General features: G+C 48.9%; 7 protein-coding genes across 7 annotated transcripts; 4 read left to right on the top strand and 3 right to left on the bottom strand.

The window, feature by feature from the left end:
* Window positions 1-4,293: 4,293 nt before the first annotated feature.
* medA (transcriptional regulator medA) lies at window positions 4,294-9,616 on the top strand (the record flags this gene model as incomplete). The annotated part of the gene is made up of 5 exons (XM_015555430.1): window positions 4,294-4,299; window positions 6,627-6,792; window positions 6,891-8,180; window positions 8,234-8,364; window positions 8,428-9,616. 5 exons carry the CDS (start codon window positions 4,294-4,296, stop codon window positions 8,872-8,874), a joined length of 2,040 nt encoding a protein of 679 aa, XP_015402121.1. The 3' UTR covers window positions 8,875-9,616.
* A 337-nt stretch (window positions 9,617-9,953) lies between these two features.
* On the top strand, window positions 9,954-12,310 carry trpB (tryptophan synthase TRP5; the record flags this gene model as incomplete). The annotated part of the gene is made up of 3 exons (XM_015555429.1): window positions 9,954-10,121; window positions 10,207-10,510; window positions 10,582-12,310. The coding sequence occupies exons 1-3, from the start codon at window positions 9,986-9,988 to the stop codon at window positions 12,308-12,310; spliced, it is 2,169 nt and encodes a 722-aa protein (XP_015402123.1). The 5' UTR covers window positions 9,954-9,985.
* Window positions 12,311-12,872: 562 nt separating this feature from the next.
* ANOM_010172 (H(+)-transporting V1 sector ATPase subunit B) lies at window positions 12,873-14,941 on the bottom strand (the record flags this gene model as incomplete). Its single annotated transcript, XM_015555428.1, has 10 exons — window positions 14,844-14,941; window positions 14,676-14,760; window positions 14,583-14,602; window positions 14,470-14,505; window positions 14,246-14,407; window positions 13,941-14,177; window positions 13,862-13,899; window positions 13,516-13,790; window positions 13,247-13,465; window positions 12,873-13,183 (listed from the first exon to the last, which is right to left on the bottom strand). The coding sequence occupies exons 1-10, from the start codon at window positions 14,916-14,918 to the stop codon at window positions 12,873-12,875; spliced, it is 1,458 nt and encodes a 485-aa protein (XP_015402122.1). The 5' UTR covers window positions 14,919-14,941.
* A 463-nt stretch (window positions 14,942-15,404) lies between these two features.
* On the bottom strand, window positions 15,405-17,856 carry ANOM_010171 (universal stress protein family domain protein; the record flags this gene model as incomplete). The annotated part of the gene is made up of 5 exons (XM_015555427.1): window positions 15,405-15,795; window positions 15,849-15,910; window positions 15,984-16,750; window positions 16,804-17,572; window positions 17,638-17,856. The coding sequence occupies 5 exons, from the start codon at window positions 17,854-17,856 to the stop codon at window positions 15,630-15,632; spliced, it is 1,983 nt and encodes a 660-aa protein (XP_015402125.1). The 3' UTR covers window positions 15,405-15,629.
* Window positions 17,857-19,466: 1,610 nt separating this feature from the next.
* ANOM_010170 (DnaJ domain protein) lies at window positions 19,467-20,561 on the bottom strand (the record flags this gene model as incomplete). The annotated part of the gene is made up of 2 exons (XM_015555426.1): window positions 20,317-20,561; window positions 19,467-20,212 (listed from the first exon to the last, which is right to left on the bottom strand). Exons 1-2 carry the CDS (start codon window positions 20,459-20,461, stop codon window positions 19,467-19,469), a joined length of 891 nt encoding a protein of 296 aa, XP_015402124.1. The 5' UTR covers window positions 20,462-20,561.
* Window positions 20,562-20,857: 296 nt separating this feature from the next.
* On the top strand, window positions 20,858-21,526 carry ANOM_010169 (putative DRAP deaminase; the record flags this gene model as incomplete). Its single annotated transcript, XM_015555425.1, has 1 exon — window positions 20,858-21,526. One exon carries the CDS (start codon window positions 20,858-20,860, stop codon window positions 21,524-21,526), a length of 669 nt encoding a protein of 222 aa, XP_015402126.1.
* Window positions 21,527-21,938: 412 nt separating this feature from the next.
* Window positions 21,939-23,581, top strand: ANOM_010168 (Zn(II)2Cys6 transcription factor; the record flags this gene model as incomplete). Its single annotated transcript, XM_015555424.1, has 4 exons — window positions 21,939-22,516; window positions 22,565-22,996; window positions 23,050-23,425; window positions 23,498-23,581. 4 exons carry the CDS (start codon window positions 21,939-21,941, stop codon window positions 23,579-23,581), a joined length of 1,470 nt encoding a protein of 489 aa, XP_015402127.1.
* Window positions 23,582-23,589: the final 8 nt, after the last annotated feature.

Below are 23,589 nucleotides of genomic sequence, written 5' to 3'. Positions count from 1 at the left end.
ATAAAATAAAATAAAAAACAAAATAAAACAAAATAAAACAAAATAAAACAAAATAAAATAAAAACAAAACAAAACAAAACAAACAAAAAATGCCCGCAGCAAAAGCCACCACCAGTTCCATACCTTGCCCAGAGTAGCTAGGAGGGACTCGGGATTTGCTATGTCATCGGAAGTCATTGTACCAGAGTTTTTGTTGACTACGAATCGGAACTTCATCTTGGATTTGGTTTAGTTTAGGTTGTGCTTGACGATCGTCGCCATCTGTGAGGGACGGACGGGGGGAGGTGCTGTGCATTGTTTCTCGTTCCTGGTGTGATCTGCGCTTTTGCCTTCTTCAATTCTTCTTTTGCTTTTTGAGTTTGGACTGTCAATGTGACCTCATCGGAAACTGGTGGGACACACTATCGGTTTATTTTTCCCTTTGCCATGGGTTCCTTCAATCGTGTTAGTCCTAATTTATGGTAGTTTAGAATTGCTCGTCGAAGTTGGATTGGCTGTGGTGACATGACCTCATGGTTTCCGAGGACAAAACCCACTGCATCATAAGATGAGCTTGGACAAAGGGGTGAAAAAAATATACTCAAATAATAACAAGAATAAAAATAAAATGAAATAGAAAATAAGAATCGATGAACAACATACCTGAAGGCTTAGCCAGGCGGCCGAGAAGGATTTTCTTCGTTGTTCAAGAAGCGGTAAGAATTAGTAGGGAATCCTCAACAACTCAGTTCAGTACTTAGTCCAAGTATGGCCAACGGTGACTTGTTGTTGAGTTATGGTGACAGTGCAGAGTCACGTCCGCCGCTACTACCCTAGTACCCATGTCTACCACCCTCCCAGGTGAAGGGCTTGTTGTGCATCCATCGTGCCACCTGCGGATTAAAGGCAACAAATCACAGCAGCTGCTGGAGGCCGGAGGATTCGAAAGAAAGCAGATTTTCGACAGGATGTACCAGGTGTCAGTGGAGTGGTCCCACCTATCGTGTACTGGCAAGACCAATCACCTCCTCATCACCCTTGCATGGCTCGAAAACCAATGCAAGGCTTGCTATGTTTAGCATCTTAGATCGGCCGCTAGGCTCGATCGGGTGCCTTGATGGGAACTTTTGGATTCATGAAAGTTGTGCGTGCTGGGGTCCGACGAGCATAGTACAGGGCTACTGGACTTACCTTGGTTCATAGGAGAGATAGGAGCATGGTCGTATGGGTGGCACCTTGCCGACTCTGATATGCAGCTCAACTCACTGCCGTTTTAACGGGTTCCCGTGGCATGGGAGAGAATTGGGACTAGTCGACATTAGCCTTCCTTTCAACTTATCGTCAGGCACCGATCTCATCGTAAGGCATCCCACCTTGGGTTTGCTGTGGTTTGCTCGACAAGAATAGATCTGGAATGCTGCGTCTTGACAGAGCCGCCGCCACATCGTGGGCTGACGGAAGTGTCGTTTTACACGACAGGGCATGCGAATCATCAGTCTGACCGGTCGTGACCTCGATGGCTCGTGTTCGAATTCGCAGGGTTCAAATCCATAGCCAAATAAACTTTTTTACCACCCAACTTAGTGGAGATATTATTAGAGATGCTGCGATGATTGGTTTGTACGCGACTTATCAAAAGTATTTTGGGTCGTGAAGTTAAAGAACTAGCAGAACAACAAGTCAATCTTGGAAAGCTTTCTTGCTCCATTTACCAGATTTGGGTTCCATAGATCGCAGGTGGAGTCAAAAACGAAGAGGCGTCTACCTACTTGGCTAGGAAAAAGAGAAGCAGAAGGCGGAAAACCGGGACGGCTGCTTGGATGGTAGCCCTTAGTCACCGTTCGAACAAAGTCTCCCGGTTGTTAGGCTTCTCAGTGGCTCCATTCAACGATGGGTACCGTACAATTTGATTTGTCAAAACAAAGCCATACGTATTTGAGGTTCCGAGGCTTCTTTTCTTTCTTTTCTTTTCTTTTCTTTTTTCCTTTTTTCTTTTTTCTTTTTCTTTTTTTTTGTTTTTTTTCCCACCTCCACCGGAAGTCGGTCATCGATGAGTATACGGCATGTCCTCGGAAGATAGGCTGAGAAGTATGGAGTTACTTCTCAGAATCGGGACGGGGCATTCCCAAAGGGGAAAAGACCAAGATCAGGGCGAAATGTCGGATTAACTTACCTTTCGAATCTTCTGCCCCGGGCTCCAAATTAAGAAACTTCCAATAAGAGAGATAGGTTTCGAGGTTCCAAGTTGGCACCTGGGGGACAGAAGATAGGGTTGCCCGATGTGGAAAGGGGCATGGGTGGGGTACCAGGAGCCTTCCTCCAGAAAACTAATAATATGCCATGGTTATGATGGGTTAGGGCATTGTTCCCTACTGTTCCGTTTGTATTATTTTTATTATTCTCTGCATATCAATTCTGCTACTCGTTTTACCTTGAAACAGCGTGGTTCTACCGAGATACCAGGCTTGATAATCTATACGGCGTAGGGCGTGGGACTTGACTCACTTCGCATTCTTTATCCTGTGCTTTCTTCTATATGTACTAGTTATCACATCTCGGTGACTGCCAGGGTGAACTTAGTGCTAGGTTCGATCATACTCCATCTAATTGGACGGGTCCTCCGAGTGGGTCTTCGTGAATAATGCATACCGAGGCACCTAACTTACTCCGTACATAGTGCAGAAAGAAGCAAAGAATCTGAATGGAAAGGTAGGGTTTCGGGTCAGAGGGGAGAAGGCAGAAACGAGGCGGTGCACATCTGATGCTGCCACTATAACCATAGTAGCTCCCGTCAAGTACCAAGGTTCTGTAGTCCAATGAGGTCATTTCACATTTTCTGATTAGTTAACAGGGCAAAAAACGAGGGAGTGAAAAAAAAAAAAAAAAAGCCAATCCGAGATATTTTTGAGAAAAACACAGAATAACTGAAAATTGATTAAAATACACATCAAGAGAGAGAGAGCGTGCGTGTGTATGTAAAAAAGAGGAAAGAAAGTAAAAAACGAAAGAAAGAATACTATCCTGCTGCTGGATAACTTGGACTCATCATCTTATCTTCTGACAACGTACATAAAAGGCGTAAATAAACGAAAGCCACCGGGTCATGGGAAGACCCTCAGCATCCTCACAGGCCCATGGGCATTGTTGAATCAGAATCCTTCTGTGTACGGAGTTCCAAAGGTCTCTTTCTCCCATGACCCTTCCATCCACTTCCCCTTCTGCAGCCCTGACTGATCCCATGCTTTTCCGCCCTCTAGGTGGATCCACAGGCTCAAGGCGGCGTGGACCGCCCGAACGGTGTCTGCTGCTATTCTTTGCTAGCACCCTTGCTAGTAGGCTTCTGCATTTGGATTGGGTATTGAGGGTTTTCCTTCGAATCATATTTGCATCTGTTATTATTTTAGACCTGAGCTAACCTACCTTCAGCAAGAACACCCCCCTCCACTTTCTCTCTTTTTTTGTTTTTTTGTTTTTGTTTTTTGTTTTTTGTTTTTTGGGGGGTTTTTTTTGCTTTTTGTTTTCTTGCCTTTCTCCCTCTTTCTTCTTTTTGGCTGGTATGCTTTTCCCACCTCTTCCGACAACTACCCATAACAACGCTATCTTCCGTCCTGATGGAATATATCCAGACTAGTAGCTTAGTTATCCCCGAACCACAAAATTGAGGGCGGTTAAAAGAACGTGACCCGAAAAAAAAGGATAAGTGAATACAACCGAAAAAGAAATCCTAAAAAATAAGACAATACTACCGAAATAAAAAGAAAGGAAACGGGTCGCCATGAGGTCACTTTTTTGCTTTCTGCCTTCTGTGGATCTCCGAAAGGAAAGCGGACACCGCGGAAACTTCGTCGAAGAATATTATGGAGACTGTCCATTCTCACGCTCTCCATGGACGGACTGGTAACGGTTCAGATGTGGTGTGGAGGAGGGAAAACCCAAGAACCTTCGACTGGAGCAAAAACCCAGCAATTACTATCCTTCAATCCGACCAGAATCACTAACTATACTAGTAATGGCTCCGCCGGGAGGTCATGCTCCATAAATACATCCTCCGTTACTATACGGAAATACCTATGGATATCTGGTTTAGCAATGGTAATGATAAATTATTAGAATCAATAATACTCAATCACTAAACGGATTAAAAAAAATATATTAAAATCATAACAATAATAGTACTGGTAATTATAACAACCCATCTTTCAATACGATTATAGTAAGTGATCTAAAAAAAAGATATTAAAAAAAATTATGAAGCAAGAGCCATGAAGGAAAATTAGAATGAAATAAAAATACTTGATCTATATAAACTAGAATATGGAGGTAAGTAAAAAAGAAGAAAAAAATTCGAAGGAATTATAATAAGAAGAATCATACTGACTTGACTTTTACCAACCTCATTCAAGCCCCAGTATTACTGACTACATCTTACTGCTGCCTTTTGACCAGCCTATAACCACCCTCGATTCTTTACCTGTTCCTTCTTACTTTGCATCCCCGCCACACTAAGACTAAGGACCAGCATCCTTTTCCAGTGCCCTTAACCACCCCATCCCTCGGCCTTAGTGCTAAAAGGGAAAAAATAATATATCTCTCGTCACCTCGTACTGGTCCCTTGTCTGGTTTGGCCTTTTCTTTTTTTAAACCCTTTAAACTTCTCACCTCCTCTTCCCCGTTTTATTATTATTACTTATCCTTTCCCCCCTCCCCTCTTGGTTTCCTGTTATGGCACCTTGAACGGATTCGACTACTGCTTCTCTTACTTTCGTTTTTACACTCGCTTCATCGCACCACACTCGCTTTGTGTTTTTTTCGAAACTATATAACGTTCGCTACGTTGGTTGACGAAGAAGAATAACAATTTTAAAAAAGGAAAAGAAAAAGAAAATACGAGAAGGTCTAATCAGAAACAGTGGAAGAGAAGCCGAAGGGGAAAAAAAAGAAAATAAGATCAGGTTTACAGGGAAAGGAAAAGAAGGAAGTGGACGCATTGACGGTTTTTAATTGCACTTCTATATACTATTGGGCCATCACGGGATATCGCGCTCGCTCTTCGTTCGACGACTTTCGCTTTGCCTGCTTCTGCCTGGACGTCGATTCCGTGCAAATCGGACCTTTAATTCATCCTTGGCATCTCATTTCGACAAGAAGGAAAGGTTGTCTAGGAGTATTGACTTTTGATTGACTGACAATCATTTTTACTTATTCCGTGCGCACTATTCAACTGCCGTTTGTCGGGTCTCAAAAAGACTCACAAGCTATAGAGAAAGGACCCGCAACATCGTTTGTACTCCGGGAGGGACATCAAGATCGTCAAGTTGTGTCCCCAGTCCACGACTCCCCTCCGTCATCTACTCTCGTACTCAAGCCTTTGTCTGGTCTCGATTCCTTCAAAGGGTGGGCCTCTATCCGGTCGTCTACCAATCTTCGTCCTATTTCGATCTGGGCCTACAGCATCGTGAATCATTGTCTCGGTTAACAGCACCATTTGATTACGAAAGTCCCAGCAAAGTTCTCAAGTGAGCTCCTAGAGAATCCAAAGGCTTTAAATTCGCTGGCGAGTGTAATCTCTTAAGGTTAGTTTAATTATCCCCTTTGCCACTGATGCCATGGTGCCTTGCATCCGTCCCCTTCCTTTTGGGCTCCTTGCTTCTCCCAGGTCGTGCCCTTGGGGCACAAGGGCCCCAAGGAAAATTAGCACCCATGATGGATTTTCCCAGGTGCTTGTCATTTCCCCGAGTGGTCTTGCTCCCCTAGTCCCGGATGTTTGTTATTGACATTCTTATGGCGTAGGCTATTTCGTCAGATATTTGGTGACGGTGAACTTTGCATAATAGCTTTCCGCTAGCCTCGCCTGCGGTTTTGAATCCTTTATTACTCTTGGTCAATCCTACTAGCTTATGCAGCAAGCCGATTCCTTTCACCTCTGGACGGTTCGTACTCATTAGCTAGATAGTTCGTGGCCCCAGCTGTCCTTCAGTTCACCTGGGTCTAGTTGGCTCCAAAGAGTAAAACCTCTTTCGTTCCTGTCTGCGTCGACTTGATACCACTCGTTCGTTGAGATTGGCCTGCGCAATTCAGTCAGTGTCTCGCCAGCCTGGACTGTCCGTGGGATTAGCATACGTCCTTCGCAGATGCAAACTGGGTCCCTATAGGTGGCTTTTCAAGCAGCATTTGTTAGCGTGGCTTATCTCCAGCTCTCGTCCTGCAGCCATCCTTTCCGGTATCACTCTCCGTCGTTGGATGCTGGCCGTTGATTCGAAGCCCGTTGTTACGTATTCCTTGTTGAGCCTGACAGCCGCTTCGTGTCGTCACTCGTTTTGTCTCGGAGAGCAATTCAAGACTCTCCGCCATCCTATCGTTTTCCCAGTTAAATTCGCTGTCATTCGCTTCTAAGCGGTTGTGTTTCGTTGCAGTCTCTGCAACACCTTCAAGCTGGCTTACTCGAAGGCACACGGTGTTTTGGTACGTCGATATACTTCGTCCTGTCTCTCCTTTTGCTGCCCAATTGTCCCTGTTCCAACCATCTTGCCTTGCTTTTTTCTGTTGTGTTTAAGAAGCTCGGTGAGATTCCAGTCTCGCTAGAGATTTCCAAATTGTCCTGTTGTCTCGAAAAACACTGGACGTTTGTTAACATCTTCCCTTCACAGTTCGACCCTGATTTCCAAACCCCGTTGATTCTAGACGAATCCTTAGATCTATCAGACACTGAAGAGTCACGGTTTATCGGTTCGCTATCAGACGGCCTGTTGGCCAAGTCTGAACCCATCCTGTCTATGTCTACTCTTCAGAAGCCTCCACAGGCTGCCTTGCTCGGTAAGTTTGGTCGGGACTGGTCCTCCGGTGCTTCATTTGGAGAAACCTGGTGGCGCCACCCTTTCTTGTTTGAGACAGATTGCTGACTATATATCTAGATTACGAATCTGCTAGGTCCGTACAAGATGGTGCCTCCTATTCCAGTTTTGGTCAGGCCCCATACGTGACGAGCACACCAATGGTGCCATCCCCCATGGCCGACCATGCGAGTCAAATATCCGACTGTGTCCCATACATGGGAAATCAAGAATATGCCAGCTCTTACGAAGACAGTCGGTCACCCATGCTAGGTGGCGAATCCCGTCAACTACCAGAGGTGATCTCTTATTCTCCCCAAAGAGGATCAGAAGGGACTCGGGTGTTTGTGCAAATCCAGTCCCCATATGACCTTCACACTTCATCTTATGCAACTCTTTACCTGGTTTTTGGTTCGAAGAAGTGCGAGTGTGTGCCGCATTTCCTGGGTTTCCAGGGCTCTTTGTTTCAGTATGCCCTCTCGGTGGATACCCCTCCATTCATCTCGACGGGCTCCCCATCTTTCGCTGTGCCCTTGCAAGTGGCGATGAATGCCCAAAACGAGTGTCCTTCCACTACCCTTCAGGTTGGTGTGTATACCTATGAGAACGCTTCCCATCCCTCGCCATCGGACGAGTCTCGAAAGAGGATCGTGTCATACTCGGAGGAACCTAGGTCAGCCAAGAGGACGACGGGGCCGCCAATCCATGGCAAAGAGCAGCCGCCAGCCTACTCTTATTCGCCTTATTTGCAATCTTTGCCTGCGATGAATGGCTTCGTCGCTCCATATCACTCGACCTCATCACCCCGAGTTGCTCCAGCACATTACTCGACTGTAACGGCAACGTCACAGTCCAACATCCGAGCACCCTCGCCCCTCGCTCCTTCATGGAGTCCTTCATACGTGACTGTTCACGGAGATTCTAGAGCTCCTGGGTTCGCTTATGCCCACGGCCTCCGCCACCAAAAGCCAACTTCCCCCGCGCGGATCACTAACCCAACGCTTATTCGCACCTCCACACTGCAACAGTCAAGCAGCCTTAGTCATCACACTCAGTCGTTCAACCCCTATGCCATGTATCCCTCGAAGGCTGTCTTGAAGCTGAATGGCAGCTTGGACTCGATGACAGAAAGCTGGACTAAAGAGGAGCGCGAGTCCAAGCGGCGCTTGGTTCAATTCACTCGTATGCAAAGTGGGAGCACCATCCATGCGGACTTTAACCCAGTTACTCCTGAAGATCGTGCTCCCAACAGTATCTGCATTAGTTGCATCTACTGGGATGGCAAAGATGAATGCTTCATCACGAGTGTCGATACCATCTACCTCCTTGAGTCCCTTGTTGGTGTGAGATTCACCGTGGAAGAGAAGAATCGTATCCGCAGGAACCTGGAAGCTTCAGGCCACTTACTGTTTCGAAATCAAAAGCCGATAGCGAGGACTTCTTCAAGGTGATCATGGGATTCCCTGCCCCGAAGCCGCGCAATATTGAGAAGGATGTCAAGGTATTCCCTTGGCGGATACTCGGCCATGCTCTAAAGAAGATCATTGGTAAATACGTAAGTGGTAGATTCTTTATGCTGCACATCGTTGAGGCAAACACTGACGTACATGGGTCACAGTCCGCAAGCTACTCCTCGACCGCTGGGGCCCTTCCCACACCCATGAGCTCAACTTATACTAGCAATGGAGCTGCATCGGACTCTGGCACCGAACCTCCGAACGCGGCATCTCCACAGTCTGTCTCTGACACTGGTCCATCAACTACCTATGGTGCCCATGTGGCAGCCGCAGCCTATTCCCCTCCAGCACATCACCCTGGGCATTCCATGGCTGGCACTCATGAGCTACGAGCTGTGTTACCTGCTGTTAGCCAACCCTATCATCCTATGCCTGCCCCATATTCTTATCCAGCGGTCTGCCAACAACAGAGTCAACTTGGTCTCACTGCACCTGTTAGCAGAACTTGGGAGATCAACCCTCTCATCAATGCTCCTGGTACAAATGGAGGCCCCACCTACAACTACTTGACCCCAATGTCATACTCCGTTCAAGACCCGTCTCATTAAGCTGGGACCTTTATAATACGTCATCCCTTTTTCAATCGCATTGCACGGCGTTTTCGGTTTTTGTGTGTTCGAACTTATCCTTCCTGATATCCATTATCGTCACTCCTTTTTTTAAGCCACGGCGCTGGGTCAATAATCATATCTTACGAGTTGGCTTCAGCGTTTTCTATGATGATCACTCGGATGATCGACGTCTCTCCTTTCATACTTCATGTCTTAATGCCCCATTCTTTTCGTCATTTAAAGCCTGTTGACATGACGCATTTTAGACGATCTGTTGTCCGTTCCCTCCAGCATTTGCATTATATAGGGGCATTGGGATTTCACTCCTTTCCGGAATTTGTACAATTATTTTTTGGCATAGCATGGCGCTGCTGTCGTTCCTTTTGGTTTCGCAGGTCTGGGTATTTGGAATTTGTGGGTGGGATGGCGAAGGAAAAGTGTGTGCAATGGGTCTTGTTTGTTTTTCTGATGCGCTGTGGTTCACTTGTGCCTTGAGCACCGTGAGACTCCAGGCAGACTTTGTGTTCTTTTACTTATTTGGATCGATCTCGATTGGGTGAGATTCCACTATATATGCATAGCTTTGGCGCCTGTGAATACCGCTATATTTTGATTTTTGATTTTTTGATCTTGTTGCTTGATCGATTCCATTCAACCCCCATCTGTGTTATTGATTGACTTGAGAATGGTTTTATAGTATAGTACCCAGATTCCGCCCATTAATAATAGCTGATTGTTTCTTTCATGCACTTGGTGATAACTCGAGCCCTAATCACGGACCCTATCCCGTAATTCCGATGGTACCGTACAATCGATACATACGGTACGGGAAGAGAATTCCTGACCGAGCTTATCTTATCGCCACATAAATCACCTGACTCGGCGGGACATGGGCGATGGCAATTTGAATACAGAGGCAAGATGATCCATGACTCAAAACGCAGTGTGACTTTGACCGGGACTACATTTCCTCCTTCTCCATTTACCCCCCTCATATTCCACTCATTAACTGACCTAACTGACACCCCGGGGATCCACTTCACCCTTTATCTTCCTGCCCTTTCGGAAAGTCAACTGTCCCTGGACCGTTGCCCTCACCACCGACACCATGGAAGGCATCAAACAGACCTTTGCCAAGGCTAAGCAGGAGAAGCGCGCCGCCTTGGTCGCGTATATCACTGCCGGATATCCCACCGTTGAGGAGACTGTGGATATCCTCCTTGGCTTGGAAAATGGAGGCGCCGGTACGTGAAGGCTCCCCCATACCCCGCCACCTATCAGCCCCATTTTGGAATGCAGTTCACTGACGCAATGGGGCGATGTATACAGACATTATCGAAATGGGAGTCCCCTTCACGGACCCTATCGCCGACGGACCGACAATTCAGAAGGCTAACACCAAAGCATTGGAGAACGGCGTCACAGTCACGATTGTCCTTGAGAAGGTTAGGGAAGCCCGCCGCAGAGGTCTCAAAGTGCCGATCCTTTTGATGGGCTACTACAACCCTATGATGCGTTATGGGGAGGAGCGTATGCTCAAGGACTGCAAGGAGGCTGGTGTCAATGGCTTCATTATGGTCGATTTGCCCCCCGAGGAAGCTGTGCGTTTCAGAGAGCACTGCACCAGCAATGGGTAAGTGAACGTCTTCGCATGATATCCCCTGTTTGCTTGTTCAAATGGCAATGTGTTGACATGTTGCACAGCCTTTCTTTCGTCCCCCTCATTGCCCCTGCGACGTCAGAGTCCCGCATGAAGCTCCTGTGCAAGATCGCCGATTCTTTCATCTACGTCGTTTCGAGAATGGGCGTCACCGGTGCCACCGGAAAGCTCAGCGCAAACCTTCCCGAGCTCTTGTCTCGTGTTCACAACTGGTCTGGCAATGTGCCTGCTGCACTGGGATTCGGTGTCAGTACTCGCGAGCACTTCCTGACTGTGCAGGATCTGGCTGAGGGATGTGTTATTGGCAGCCAGATTATCACTGTCTTGGGTCAAGCCCCTGCTGGTCAGGCGGCTAAGCATGCCGAGGAATATCTCTCCAGTGTTACCGGTCGCAAACTCGAGAGGGATGCGCAGGGCACAATTGTACGCCAGGTCAATGTGATCGACTTCGTGGAGAAGAAGGAGCAGCCGGCCATCTCCCAGCCCACGGCCGTTGTCACTGATGTTGATGCTCCTTCGGGCCCGGGATTGGCCGACCAGCTTGAAGCTCTCAATGGCGGAAACCCCTCTGCGCAACCGCAGCGTTTCGGTGAGTTCGGTGGACAGTATGTTCCCGAATCCCTCATGGACTGTCTGGCCGAGTTGGAGCGGGGATTCGCAGAGGCTTTGAACGACCCCAAGTTCTGGGAGGAATACCGTTCTTACTACCCATACATGGGCAGACCTAGCAGCCTTCACCTTGCCAACCGTCTTACAGAGCATGTTGGAGGCGCAAACATCTGGCTGAAGCGTGAGGATCTCAACCACACTGGAAGTCACAAGATCAACAACGCACTCGGCCAGATCCTCCTTGCCCGGAGGCTGGGTAAGACGAGAATCATTGCTGAAACAGGTGCTGGCCAGCACGGTGTTGCTACTGCGACTGTCTGCGCTAAGTTCGGCATGGAGTGTGTTGTCTACATGGGTGCAGAAGACGTTCGCCGTCAAGCCCTGAACGTGTTCCGTATGAAGCTTCTGGGTGCCTCCGTGGTGGCTGTTGATGCTGGAAGCCGTACCCTGCGTGATGCCGTCAATGAGGCCCTCCGTGCCTGGGTTGTTGATCTGGACACCACCCACTACATCATTGGCTCTGCAATTGGACCTCACCCCTACCCCACCATTGTGCGTACCTTCCAGTCCGTCATTGGTGACGAGACTAAGCAGCAAATGATGGAGCAAATCGGCAAGCTGCCCGACGCAGTCGTCGCCTGTGTCGGTGGTGGCAGCAACGCCGTCGGCATGTTCTACCCCTTCTCCAAGGACACCAGCGTCAAGCTCCTGGGCGTCGAAGCTGGAGGTGACGGCGTTGACACTGACAGACACTCCGCCACCCTCTCCGGCGGTAGCAAGGGCGTGTTGCACGGTGTCCGCACCTACGTTTTGCAGGACGAGCACGGCCAAATCTCCGAGACCCACTCTATCTCCGCCGGTCTCGACTACCCTGGTGTCGGCCCGGAACTGAGCAACTGGAAGGACAGCGACCGCGCCCAGTTCGTCGCCGCCACCGACGCCCAAGCCCTCGCCGGCTTCCGCGCCCTCGCCCAATGCGAGGGTATCATCCCTGCCCTGGAATCCTCTCACGCCATCCACGGCGCCATGGAACTCGCCAAGACCATGAAGAAGGGCGAGAACATCGTCCTCAACCTCAGCGGCAGAGGTGACAAGGATGTCCAGAGCGTTGCCGATGAACTTCCCCGCCTGGGTCCTCAGATCGGCTGGGATCTGCGTTTTTAAAAAAGCTTGCGTGCTAAACGCGGGACTGAAAACACCTATTGGTCTGATCTATTTTAGATATCCGAGCTTCGTATCGTCCGACGGTCGATTGGTTCGATAGACGCTCGCTGATGAGCAATGATAAAATAAAGAGAAAAGTTTTCCTTACATAGCGCGTTTATTATGACGTCTTTCGGGGTTCATTGTATTTAAGATCTGTTTTGGATATCCAGCATGCAGCCGAGGTGTTGTCTAGATTCATTATCCTTTTCGTTTTTCCTTTTTTCCATTCCTTATCACTTCATTCTTTTATCCCACCGGTACCAGTAGATTATTCCCTACATACGCATCCAGCGTCATCGAGAGGATGAACCAGGAAATGACCAAATATGAGCTATATGATATACAACTACGACGAAGAGTATATGCAAAGTTCGTAGTGGACAAAGACAGACGAATAGCTTAACATGCAATGATAAAGCAAACACGAATAGATATCTCGGGATAAAAAGAAAACCGCCCGCCGCCGTCATCCTTCTTCTCATCTTCGGTAATTCAGTTCATTTATAAGATGAAATCGAATCTAGGTCTCAATGAGATCACCAGTCGACGACTGAGTTTGTTCAGGAGCGCTGTTGTCCCTTGTGTCCTTGTTGGCGATCTTACGGGAGGAGCGAGCGTAGAATTCGTCCAGGACGCGCTTAGGGATACGGTTAAGGAGGTCCTTAGGGTAGATGCGGAGCAGGTTCCAAGCAATGTCTAGGGAGTCGTAGATACTGCGCGATTCGTAGGGGGACTGGCTGATGAAGGTTTTCTCGAACTTCTCCAAGAATTCGAGGGACAACTTGTCTTCGGAGGACAAGGCTTCCTCACCGACGACTGCCTTCATGGCGGCTGTTGCGATAATTTTCATCAGTACTGTATGGCTCGTTGGGACTCATTCTGGGGGTAACTAACCGGCATCTCGTCCAATAGCGTACTTGGCGTACAGCTGGTTGGACACATCAGAGTGGTCCTTACGGGTACGACCCTCACCAATGGCAGACTTCATCAGACGTGACAGAGATGGAAGGACGTTAATTGGGGGGTAGACACCCTTGTTGTACAGCTGACGATCAATGAAGATCTGGCCCTCAGTAATGTAGCCTGTCAAGTCGGGAATAGGGTGGGTGATATCTGATACAAGGTCAACAGACTGTTTCTGTGATTGAAGGAGGGAAACAAACCATCGTTAGGCATAGTCAGAATAGGAATCTGAGTGATAGATCCGTTACGACCCTCTACACGTCCAGCACGCTCGTAGATAGTGGACAAATCAGTGTACATGTAACCGGGGTAACCACGACGACCGGGCACTTCTTCTCTGGCAGCGGAGACTTCACGAAGAGCATCACAATAGGCCGAAAGATCAGTCATGATAACCAGGACGTGCTTCTCCAATTGATAAGCGTAGTATTCGGCAGTTGTCAAGGCAAGACGAGGGGTAATGATACGCTCAATGCTGAAGCAAATAGTCAGTATCGCATGTATAATAAACGTAGAAGGACCCCGAGTATTTGATGGTGAACGTACGTAGGGTCATTGGCCAAGTTCAGGAACAGCGTGACACGCTCCATACTGCCGTTCTCCTCGAAATCACGGGTGAAGAAACGGCTAGTTCCATGTTAACACCCATAGCTGCGAAGACAATCGAGAAGTTCTCTTCGTGTCCATCGTGGACGTCCTTAGTTGGCTTGCCAACCAAGCCAGCCTGGCGACAAATCTGGGCAGCAATTTCGTTGTGCGGAAGACCAGAAGCGGAGAAAATAGGAATCTTCTGACCACGAGCAATGGAGTTCATAGTGTCGATGGCAGAGATACCGGTGGAGATCATTTCTTCGGGGTACACCTTTACACCATCCCGTTAGCGATCTATAGCTTCGTCATCGAATCCACCGGGGTATAGCGTGCGCGTACTCTCGAGTAAGGGTTAATAGGTTGGCCGTTGATATCCAAATAATCCTCCGCCAGCACCTTAGGGCCCTTATCAATGGCGCGACCCGAGCCATCGAATACACGGCCCAGCATGTCCTCCGACACACCCAGCTTCAAGCTGTGGCCGCTGAACTCGACCTTGGTCTAGGACAAAGTCAGCATGACGATCCAGCCAGGTGTGCAACCACCCCAAGATTGCAATATACCCTTTTGACATCAATACCCGGAGTACCTTCGAACACCTAACCGGAAAGCCACGTTAATGCTCCGCCCGAAAGCAACTGTTATCAAAAGACTTAGGCTCTAGAGTATTTCGCACCTGAACGACAGCTCTGTTTCCTATTCACCGAATATCCGAGTTAGCTTCTCTGGTCGATCCGGCATGGACCTCTTCTAGATAAGCTCAACATACCTCTAGCCTCAAGGACCTGACCAGACCGTTCGGTACCATCAGGAAGAGTCAGGGATACAATCTCGTTGTATCGGGGAAATTTAACCTAAGCCGACACCATTGTGAGCATAACTACTTGACATGCAAGCTTCTTCAGCTTGCCATCTAAGAAACCGTGGAGGGGCATACATTATCCAGGATGACCAGCGGTCCGTTAATACCTGAGATCGTATTGTAGCGAATACGAGGCTTGACTGAAGTCATTCTGGGGTCAACGAATTCGGACGCCATGGCTGCAGAGTTCCTGACCAGCTGCCGAGAATGGATACAGGAGGGGGCCGCGAAGGAGAGGGTGGGGAGTGAAGGAAGAGGAGCTCCTGACGTCGGGGCCAAGTGAGATCGTACGTAGTCCGATATGATGGCTGGTCTCCGCAGTCGTTGGGCGGTGACCCATGCACGTGATACCAGCTTGAGCTATGACATCGTCTACAAACATACTGCGCAGTACACATAGTTACATAACATATGAAACACAATTTTAGCGGCCTAGGGGACTCGTCCCAACTTATTATGTTTTATTCTGATATTCAAGTGTCATGAGGATATCCTTGTGCTGATCGTTGTCATATCAAACTGATCCCTAAACCACATGGAACTATGCGTGTAGGGACGTCACTCAAAAAAGAAAAGAAAAAGAAAAGAAAAAGAAAAGAAAAAGAAAAGAAAAGAAAAGAAAAGAAAAGAAAAGAAAAGAAAAGAGAAAAGCAACCTTCGTGAGTTGATAAGAGAAATAGAAAGAAAGATAGGCAAAACGGGCACCTTCGTCCATCATGGCAACAATAATTCATAATCATACAGGTTGAGAATTGAAGGTAAATGATCGAGAAACTGTAGCGAAAAAAAGACATGCGCCGTGTGGCTAGAAACCGTCCAGCTATCCGAAATGCAAACGCGAGAGGTGTGCTGTCTGTCAATCTAATCTATCTTTGCCATTGCTAGTTTCTTGGGTGTTGACAGATTATTTGAGAGACGAATGTTTGTCTTCTTGGTCTTGGATTGCTTCTTCAGCTTCTTCCGCGCGACCATGACCGGAACCGAAGAATGCATGACCAAGTAATTGGAAAATGACCCGAGAAGTACACTGCAAGTCATTAGCTTTTGTAGATACTTTCGAGTAGGATGATTAATAATTACCCTTTCAAAGCGCTCCGGCCCCTGGCACCGACAATGACAAGAGTTGGCTCAAGGCCGTCGATCTAGAAAACAAAAAACATGTCAGTCGCTTCGAGTAGAGAGTGATGGGAAAAGGTCCATAGTTGCACCACGTACAGCTTCGGTAATCATATGTTTAGGGCTCTTGCAATGGATCACCTCAACGGCAACCCGTACCTGTAACACTGTCTTTCTGAGGAGTCGGACACACGTTTGTGAGATAACTTCAACCGCATGAACGCGTTCGGACTCCGCTTTGGACATCCCCCGAGAATCTACAGAGCTGGGTTTGCTGTCTGTTCCCGAGCCCAGTCGGCTCAAGAGCGCACGAGATAAATTGGTGGACGAGTCGTTCTGCGATTGCTGCACCGTCTCTTCGGTCTGCGACCCCACAACGGCCGCAGCATCCTGCATAGCTTTGGCGCCCTCCCCAATTTGAACGGAGGTTGGCGCACCGGTCTCTTCATGAATAGCACAAACAGCAAACATCGTGTCACCATCTCGAAGGATCGTGCCGATCGTCCATTCCAGGGCATAAACGGATTCTTCACTGAGGTCTGTAGTTACCAGATACTTGCGCTGGCGGCGACGACCACTTTCCGTTTGTTCTGATAGGCCGGTATAGTCGCCGCGGATGATAGTCCGGATAGACCTATTGTGCACGGAACTGTCAATGGCGGACATTTGGATTCCGAGTTTCTGCGCCCGTTTGATGTCAGACAACTCCGCCTCATCTTCCGATCCAAAGGGGGTATTGGCCGCCGAAGCAGTGTCGAAGCTTGTCCGAGGATGAACCTCAGGCTTCTTCGGGATTGGGCCCTGTTTCGCCGAATGAGTATACTCCGATTTCTCAGATTTGTCGTCGGGGCTATCCGCCGACGCTTCTATTGCTATGTTAGTGATTATAAGAGATAAAAGCGAGCAGAGGGACACATACGCTCTTTCGAATCAGGCGTTGAGAGGCTCGTTTCATTGTCCCCGATAGGAGGAGCACGGTCAGAGGTTTTCTTTCGTCCACGCTCGGAACTAGCCTCATCATCGCTCGAGGTAGAATCATCAATTTCCTCTTCACTGGTTTCAATTAGGTTGTTTTCGCTGTCGTACATGTCTTTCTCCAAGCGTTCATCTCCAAGCGTTGGCGAACGGACATCGTCGTCGGATGATTGACGGCGAGCTGCCGGTCTAGCAGGTTGCTGTTTACCAGTACTCTCCATCTCTGTCGGCTTCGGCTTTTCTACTGTCGGTTTGGTCGACTGGGATGCCGGGCTCCGAGAACTCGGGCTGAGCCAGCGATTCTTTGGGGGCATGCGCGAGTCCAACGAAGTCCCACGCGCTGAGTTGTTCCGTGATGAGCTTCTCCCTCTGGTAAAACTCGGCAACCCGACCCGTATATCCAGACCCGACATCACCGCTGCCATGGCGTTCCTGCCCTGCAGAGCCTTGGTGGGCGGCTTTTCCTGTGCCTGGCTCGCACGCCGTTGAGAGAGGACGCTAGGCGGCATTGTGACCGAATCGTCCCAGCGAATACTCGGCCGGGGTCTGATATTATCGGTTTTGTTATCCTTGGTGACCGAAAGCGGGTCGCTGGATCTGCGGGGAGCGTCCTCGGAATCAGCGGAAGATTTCTTTTGCGGGATTGGCGGGGGAGCAACGGCCGATGTGGTGCGTCGTGGGGTGGAAGTTTTTTGGCAGGAGGAGGTGCAGTGCTAGATGTCGTTGTAACTAGAGGTTCATGCCAGCTGCGTCGCGCGGAAGGGGGAGTCACGCCGACGCCAATGCCGGCGATGGACCCATGCCGTGGAGGCAGGGCCCCAGGCGATGGAGCAATATCCAGCAGGCTCCGCGCCGGGGCCGTCGGGGTTGTTCTGTGGTTCCGCCGCGAGCCTGCACCGTTGCGACCTTCATATTCATGAACAAGCTCACGGCGCTCTTCTTCCAGAGCGGTTTCCAGCGACATTGCGGCGGGTTTCCTACTGTAGTAGTGCTGCATCGTGTGTGGCGCCGCCTGCGGCGGTTGATAAGCTGTGGAGAACCGAGTCGTACCAGAATCAAGAGGCTGGCCAAACAGCTGTGGAATGTGGAGATCGACCGCCTAATGACGGCTTTAGCTCGGGTCTGGACGGGGGCGTCCGCACTTGTGCATTCGGCGGCGGCCGCTGTTTGGTCGTTCTAGTATAAACCGTATCGTGTGCAAATGGGGGGCTGAAGAAGATCAACAAAACCACACTGTGGGCTGCTTGAAGAAGAAGAAAATGTCAAGTCGATCCAAATCTCACCACCGTCTTTAGTCGGTAGTTTTAAGAACTTAACAACTCCTCTTCCACGTGTAGGCAGCCGTGTGTATCACGGGCGATCTTCCACTAGTTTCTCTCCGGTCGCTGCCAAGAAGAGGAGACTTGTTTTGGCTTGAATCACAATGGTCCTTGGGAGGCTTGTTTTGGGGGAGGGACGTCGCCACTGCGGTGGTGGTGATTCGAAGCGACGGACGATTGGTGTCCAGTCCAGGGAGGAAGAGGGGTTATAATCAATATAATCAATTATTATTGGGCGTTGTTAAGCTCGCAAGTTGGTCTGCAAGGGACCCTTTTTTCAGTTGGCACCCACGGCCGGAGCTCTCCAGAGTCCAGAGGGTCTTGTTCTGCTTCTTTGTCCCCGAGGAATCCACTTTTCACGACCGTCGGGCCACGGAATGAATCAAAGAAACTTCGTAGTGATCAGCAACCAGAGTCGATGCCGCAAAGGATATCTGACAGAAGGTTTCGCTACAAAAAAGGGGATCAGCACAAAAAGCAAAGAAAAAGAAAAAGTAAGAAAAAAAAGGATCCCACAAAACTCAAGAGGCACTCACCAAGAGCTCGGGCATTTATGGCGGGGCAACAGAGAGAGAGAGGGATTTGATCTGAGCTTCTGAGAGGAGAACAGAAGGAGGGGGAAGGAATCAAACATAATTTAGAGGAAAAATAAGGAAAAAGAAACGAAGATCCAATGTCAAAAGGGCTGAACTCTATGCCGGCGATGTCATTAGTATCACTCCCCCATTTGGTGTCACTGTCAATCCCTTGCGTCTATCACAAGGTGCTTGAAGACGAGACGGTGGCTTAACCCCAGTGAATTTACTCGGATTTTAATGGGTACCAACGCCGTTACACGAGAATCAATTGTAGCCTAATGGTTCATTCACGCCATTGCCAATCATCGCCTCTCCATGCAGGATTTAGATACTAATAATTGACCAGGGATGGTACTGCTGACTCGTATTACCTACAACTGTCGGGACTCTATGTACATGTAGAACAATGGATTCACGGTGCGCTAATCATAATGTTAAGATGCCCTTCAATAGAATTACCACACAAAAAAAAGGAGTCATTAGTTTCGTCTTTATGACATATGTCTTGTAACATGAAAAGTCCAGGTCGTTCGAATCTCACTGTATGACGATGTGGTTCCCTAAAATCAAAACAAGCAGTAGGACCAAGAAATATCCATAGGGGTCTCCCAGAACTCCTGCACCAGAAAAACAATAGCTAGTATCAACAAACAAAAAGAAGCAAGAGGAAGTGCAAAATCAGCCAATGGAGTTCGGTCCACGCGCGTCACTTATGTAGCCCTCTTCTTTTTCGAGCTGCGCCGAGCTGCAGTGGCTTCAAAAGCTTCTTCGGGAGGCTCCTCAAACTTCGCCCCTCGTTTCTTGCCAGGGGCATATTTCGCCTCAAGTTGATCAAAGAACGACTCGGCACGGGAAGCCTGTCGCTGCTGAATCAGAGCCACTAGATCGTTGTCATCCATAGCAGAGGTCTTCTTTTTCTTTCCCTTCTTCGCCTTAGTAGTTCCCTTGACTTCGTCCTTCTCCTCCAGTTCTTTAGCAGCCTCCTCGGCTTCTTTGGCTTCCTTCTGCGCACGTTTGAGTCTCTGCTGTCGCTTCTTTTCCGGCTCTTCGGAGTACTTCTTGTACTTCTCCACCTTGCCATCGGCAATCGCCTTGTCAATGAGGGCGCGGAAGCGTTCATCGTCATCAAGCACGTTACACAACATGACCGACTCATAGATCTTGTCCATATCGCCTCGGTATTTCTCAAACGCCGCGAGCAGGTCGCTCTCTTCCTCTTCCGAGCCCTGGTACTCCTGCTTGAATTTGTCGAGCGCCTTTACATCGATTGCACTTGAAAATTGTTCACGATAGAAGTCTGTCCAGTTGAAGTCGTCATCCTCGTCCACTGCCTCGGCGGTGCTCCCTGTCAGGTCGAATCGGCGGCGGCGGCGCTCGTCGGACAGAATCGCATAGGCGAAGGCGATCTGCTGGAACTTCTTGTTTGCTTCTTCTTTTTGATCCTCCGGCGCCTTGTCTGTTGTGTTGTTAGAATCGGGTCAATTGTTCACAGCTTTCTTATTCTGAAGCATCAAGTATATAGTACACTTAGCCACGCGTATGTAAATGGACATTACTCACCGGGATGATGCTTCAACGCCAACTTCCTGTACGCGGATTTGATCTGATCTGCTGTCGCATCCCCTTGAACCCCTAAGGTCTCATAGAGGTCGGTCTCAAGGGGAGCCTCTTCAGGGATATCGGGGACGTCATCTTCGTGTGGCATAATGAAACGTAGAAAGAAGTGTGAAAAAGAAAATCAGATAATAGAGAATGATCACAGCTCACCGCCTTCCAAAGATCCAGTAAGACAGAAAGCGCAGAGAAAGAATAGGAGCAAAGGGCTAGAAAACACTAACAGAAAAGTTGAAGTGAATTGATTCACAGCAACAGACGCGTTGAGACGCGCCCATTGGGAAAACCATTTTGCTTACCCAAGAGGGTTAGACCGGCCAATGGAGCTCTCCCCGCCTTCGATGTCATTGATCTTTAATCTATTTCCGTTTAGTCTTTCGCACTTAAATTGATTTAACTTCGGTTCTCTGATGTATATACCAGCTTGATACCTTAAATCTTTGTTTTCTCATTGAAACATTGCTATATTTTTCTATATACTACCATCATGCAATCTCCACACATCAAATATCTTCGAGAATGCCTCTCTCTGGCCGAAAAATCCCCACCCCGCCCGACCAACTTTCGCGTCGGCGCCATTCTCGTCTCCCGCAAAGAAGGCGATTACAAGACTGAAGACGACCGGATCGTCTCGACTGGCTACACAATGGAACTCGCGGGTAATACGCACGCCGAACAGTGTTGTCTGTCTAACTACGCCGCCGTGCATTCCGTGCCAGAAGACCGCGTGTGGGAGGTATTGCCATCTGAAACAGATCGAAAGCTAGTCATGTACGTCACAATGGAGCCATGCGGGAAGCGACTGTCGGGCAATCTACCATGTGTACAGAGGATTATCCGGACTCGTCAAGGGGATCGCAAGGGTATCCAGAAGGTATATTTTGGGGTCAAGGAGCCGGGGACATTTGTCGGTGGCTCAGAGGGGTGTAAGATGTTGACAGCTGCCGGGATTGATTGGCAGGTGGTCAATGGGCTGGAGAGGGATATCCTGGAGGTGGCGGTGGCTGGGCATGATAATCGCGAAGAGGAGGTCAAGGCCGCTTTGGACACAGTTGAGACCAACCTAGATGACATCAGTGACGACGAGCGGCGCAGACAGCAGGAAGCGCAAAGGAATCCCAAGAAAAGAATGGTGGAAGCCAACTTGCTCGGCTGATCCAGCTGTCCTAGCACGAGATACATGCAATATGACGGATCATGAATGCTAGAGATAACGTATTATACATCCATGCCTGCCTGACACTGCAGCTATGGTGGCCCCTCACATGAAACACAGTCACATGCCTCAACAATCAACTTTTCCTCCAAGCTCCAGAGTCTGCAGTTATCCCTGCGCCGAGAAGGATTTTAGTTATCTGCAGCTTTCTCTTGGCATGGATGGCATAGATTGTGGTTGAGCTGCAGTCGCCATTATCTTATCTTACCCCACATCTTTTCCGCCGGAAAGAGGCGTCTCCGAGGATTTCCGCTGGATACGACCGAGATATTGTCCCCAATGTCGCGTATACTTTCAGACAGGTTCAGTGGATGGAAATCAGAGATAAATTACAGTCATAGCGGCCTACATCATGCAAAAACAACAACGACCATACCGCTCCCACAAATTCCCCGCGTGTGAACGCTGTCGCCGATTTAAGCGTCGATGTACCGGTGGAACTCCAGACCAACCCTGTGTGCTCTGCAACCTACAGGAAGTTCCTTGTATAATATCTAGTAGCCCTAAATCGTCCTCTAGGTCCCGCCGTGGAGTGAAGCATGACCAGCGACGTCCCCAAACATCACGAATTGCGCCCTCCGCTCCCATTGATAAAGTACCTTCACCGGCTCCGGCCGATGGAGAAGTTGGCCAAGAACATATCGGGCGTGACTATCATGGCTCTCCAGGCCAAGATCATTCTAAGGTCGAACTATCCATGTTTGCCAGTCCTGTCCTCTCCGAAGACATAAAAATCTTGGAGCGATACATGTCTTCTAAAACCAGTTCGCTTTCTACTGGAGAAAGAAGTGGGTCCTCGGATACTCCGATGGTGTACCTTAAAGCTCCCCGGCGGAGAGAAGGCCTGTCGATGGCAGCGAATCCGGGGAAGCGACAGAAAGAGATAGTGATGCAAGTCATTCAACCGTATACCGATGAGCTGGTCCGATTGTAAGCCAACTACCCCTTTGAATCTATTGCACCACTCACATTGACAAGGTATTTCGAGGAGATCCACCCGGCGTTCCCTCTCCTTGATGAGCAACTATTCATGGAGCTGTATAAAGCCGGCGACAAGCTGTCACCAGTCCTAGTCTGCTATTTCTTTTCCGTGTCCTTAGTTCTTTGGCATCATTCGCCTATGCTCAGGCAATTTCCGAAGCCGGACGTGTATTTTATATGGAACCTGGCTGTAGAGGCTTTGCAACAGGACTTTCTAGCGCCTGCGTTGTCAACCATGTACTCGGTTTTATTGGACATGGGTGGGCGACCTATCTATTCCATGCTTGTGAACACCATCAACAACGGCCGGGCAGTTACCCTAGCTCAGACTCTAGGGCTAAATCGTGACCCGACCAATTGGAGACGGCCCAAAAGCGAAAAGTCGTTGCGCATTCGTCTCTGGTGGGCAGTCGTCATCCACGACCGCTGGTTAGTGAGCTTCTATCTCCTTTGGTGATAACTCCCACTAACCGAACTCGCAGGTCAAGTTTTGCCCATGGCATCAGTCCCACCATAACCAAATCTAGATACGACGTGCCCATCCCTATGCTGGAGGACATAATCACAGATTCAAACCAATCAGACACGCGCATCAAAGCTGCAAACTCATTCATCCACCTTTGCACCCTCACTGAAATCCTGGGAGAAGTCCTACCACTAGTCTATGACTTAAATCCCAACCCAAAAGAGACCTGGAAGCAGATCCGCCGTCTCGAAACAGACCTAGACGAATGGGAGGATCGTCTACCGAACTACCTCCACCGAAACAATAACGAGAACACCAGAGTATCTGGATCGAGCAGTCTACAACTAAGCTACCTTGCCGTCCGATTACTGCTGAACCGAATTTCTCTACATGTTAGTAACCCCCTTCATGCTCAACACAGCCTCCATGGAAAAGAAAGCTAAAAGTGGACAAAATTAAGGCAGCAGCCCTATCAACAGACAGCGACCGTCTCCAAACAACACGCTACCACCTCTCCCAACTCCGCAAATCCGCCCAAGAAATCGTAAACTACGTC

This window comes from Aspergillus nomiae (genome assembly GCF_001204775.2).
Source record: "Aspergillus nomiae NRRL 13137 chromosome Unknown contig00480, whole genome shotgun sequence".
Lineage (NCBI taxonomy): Eukaryota > Fungi > Ascomycota > Eurotiomycetes > Eurotiales > Aspergillaceae > Aspergillus > Aspergillus nomiae.
Note: the sequence above shows the minus strand (reverse complement) of the source record. Positions and strands in the feature narration are given on the sequence as shown.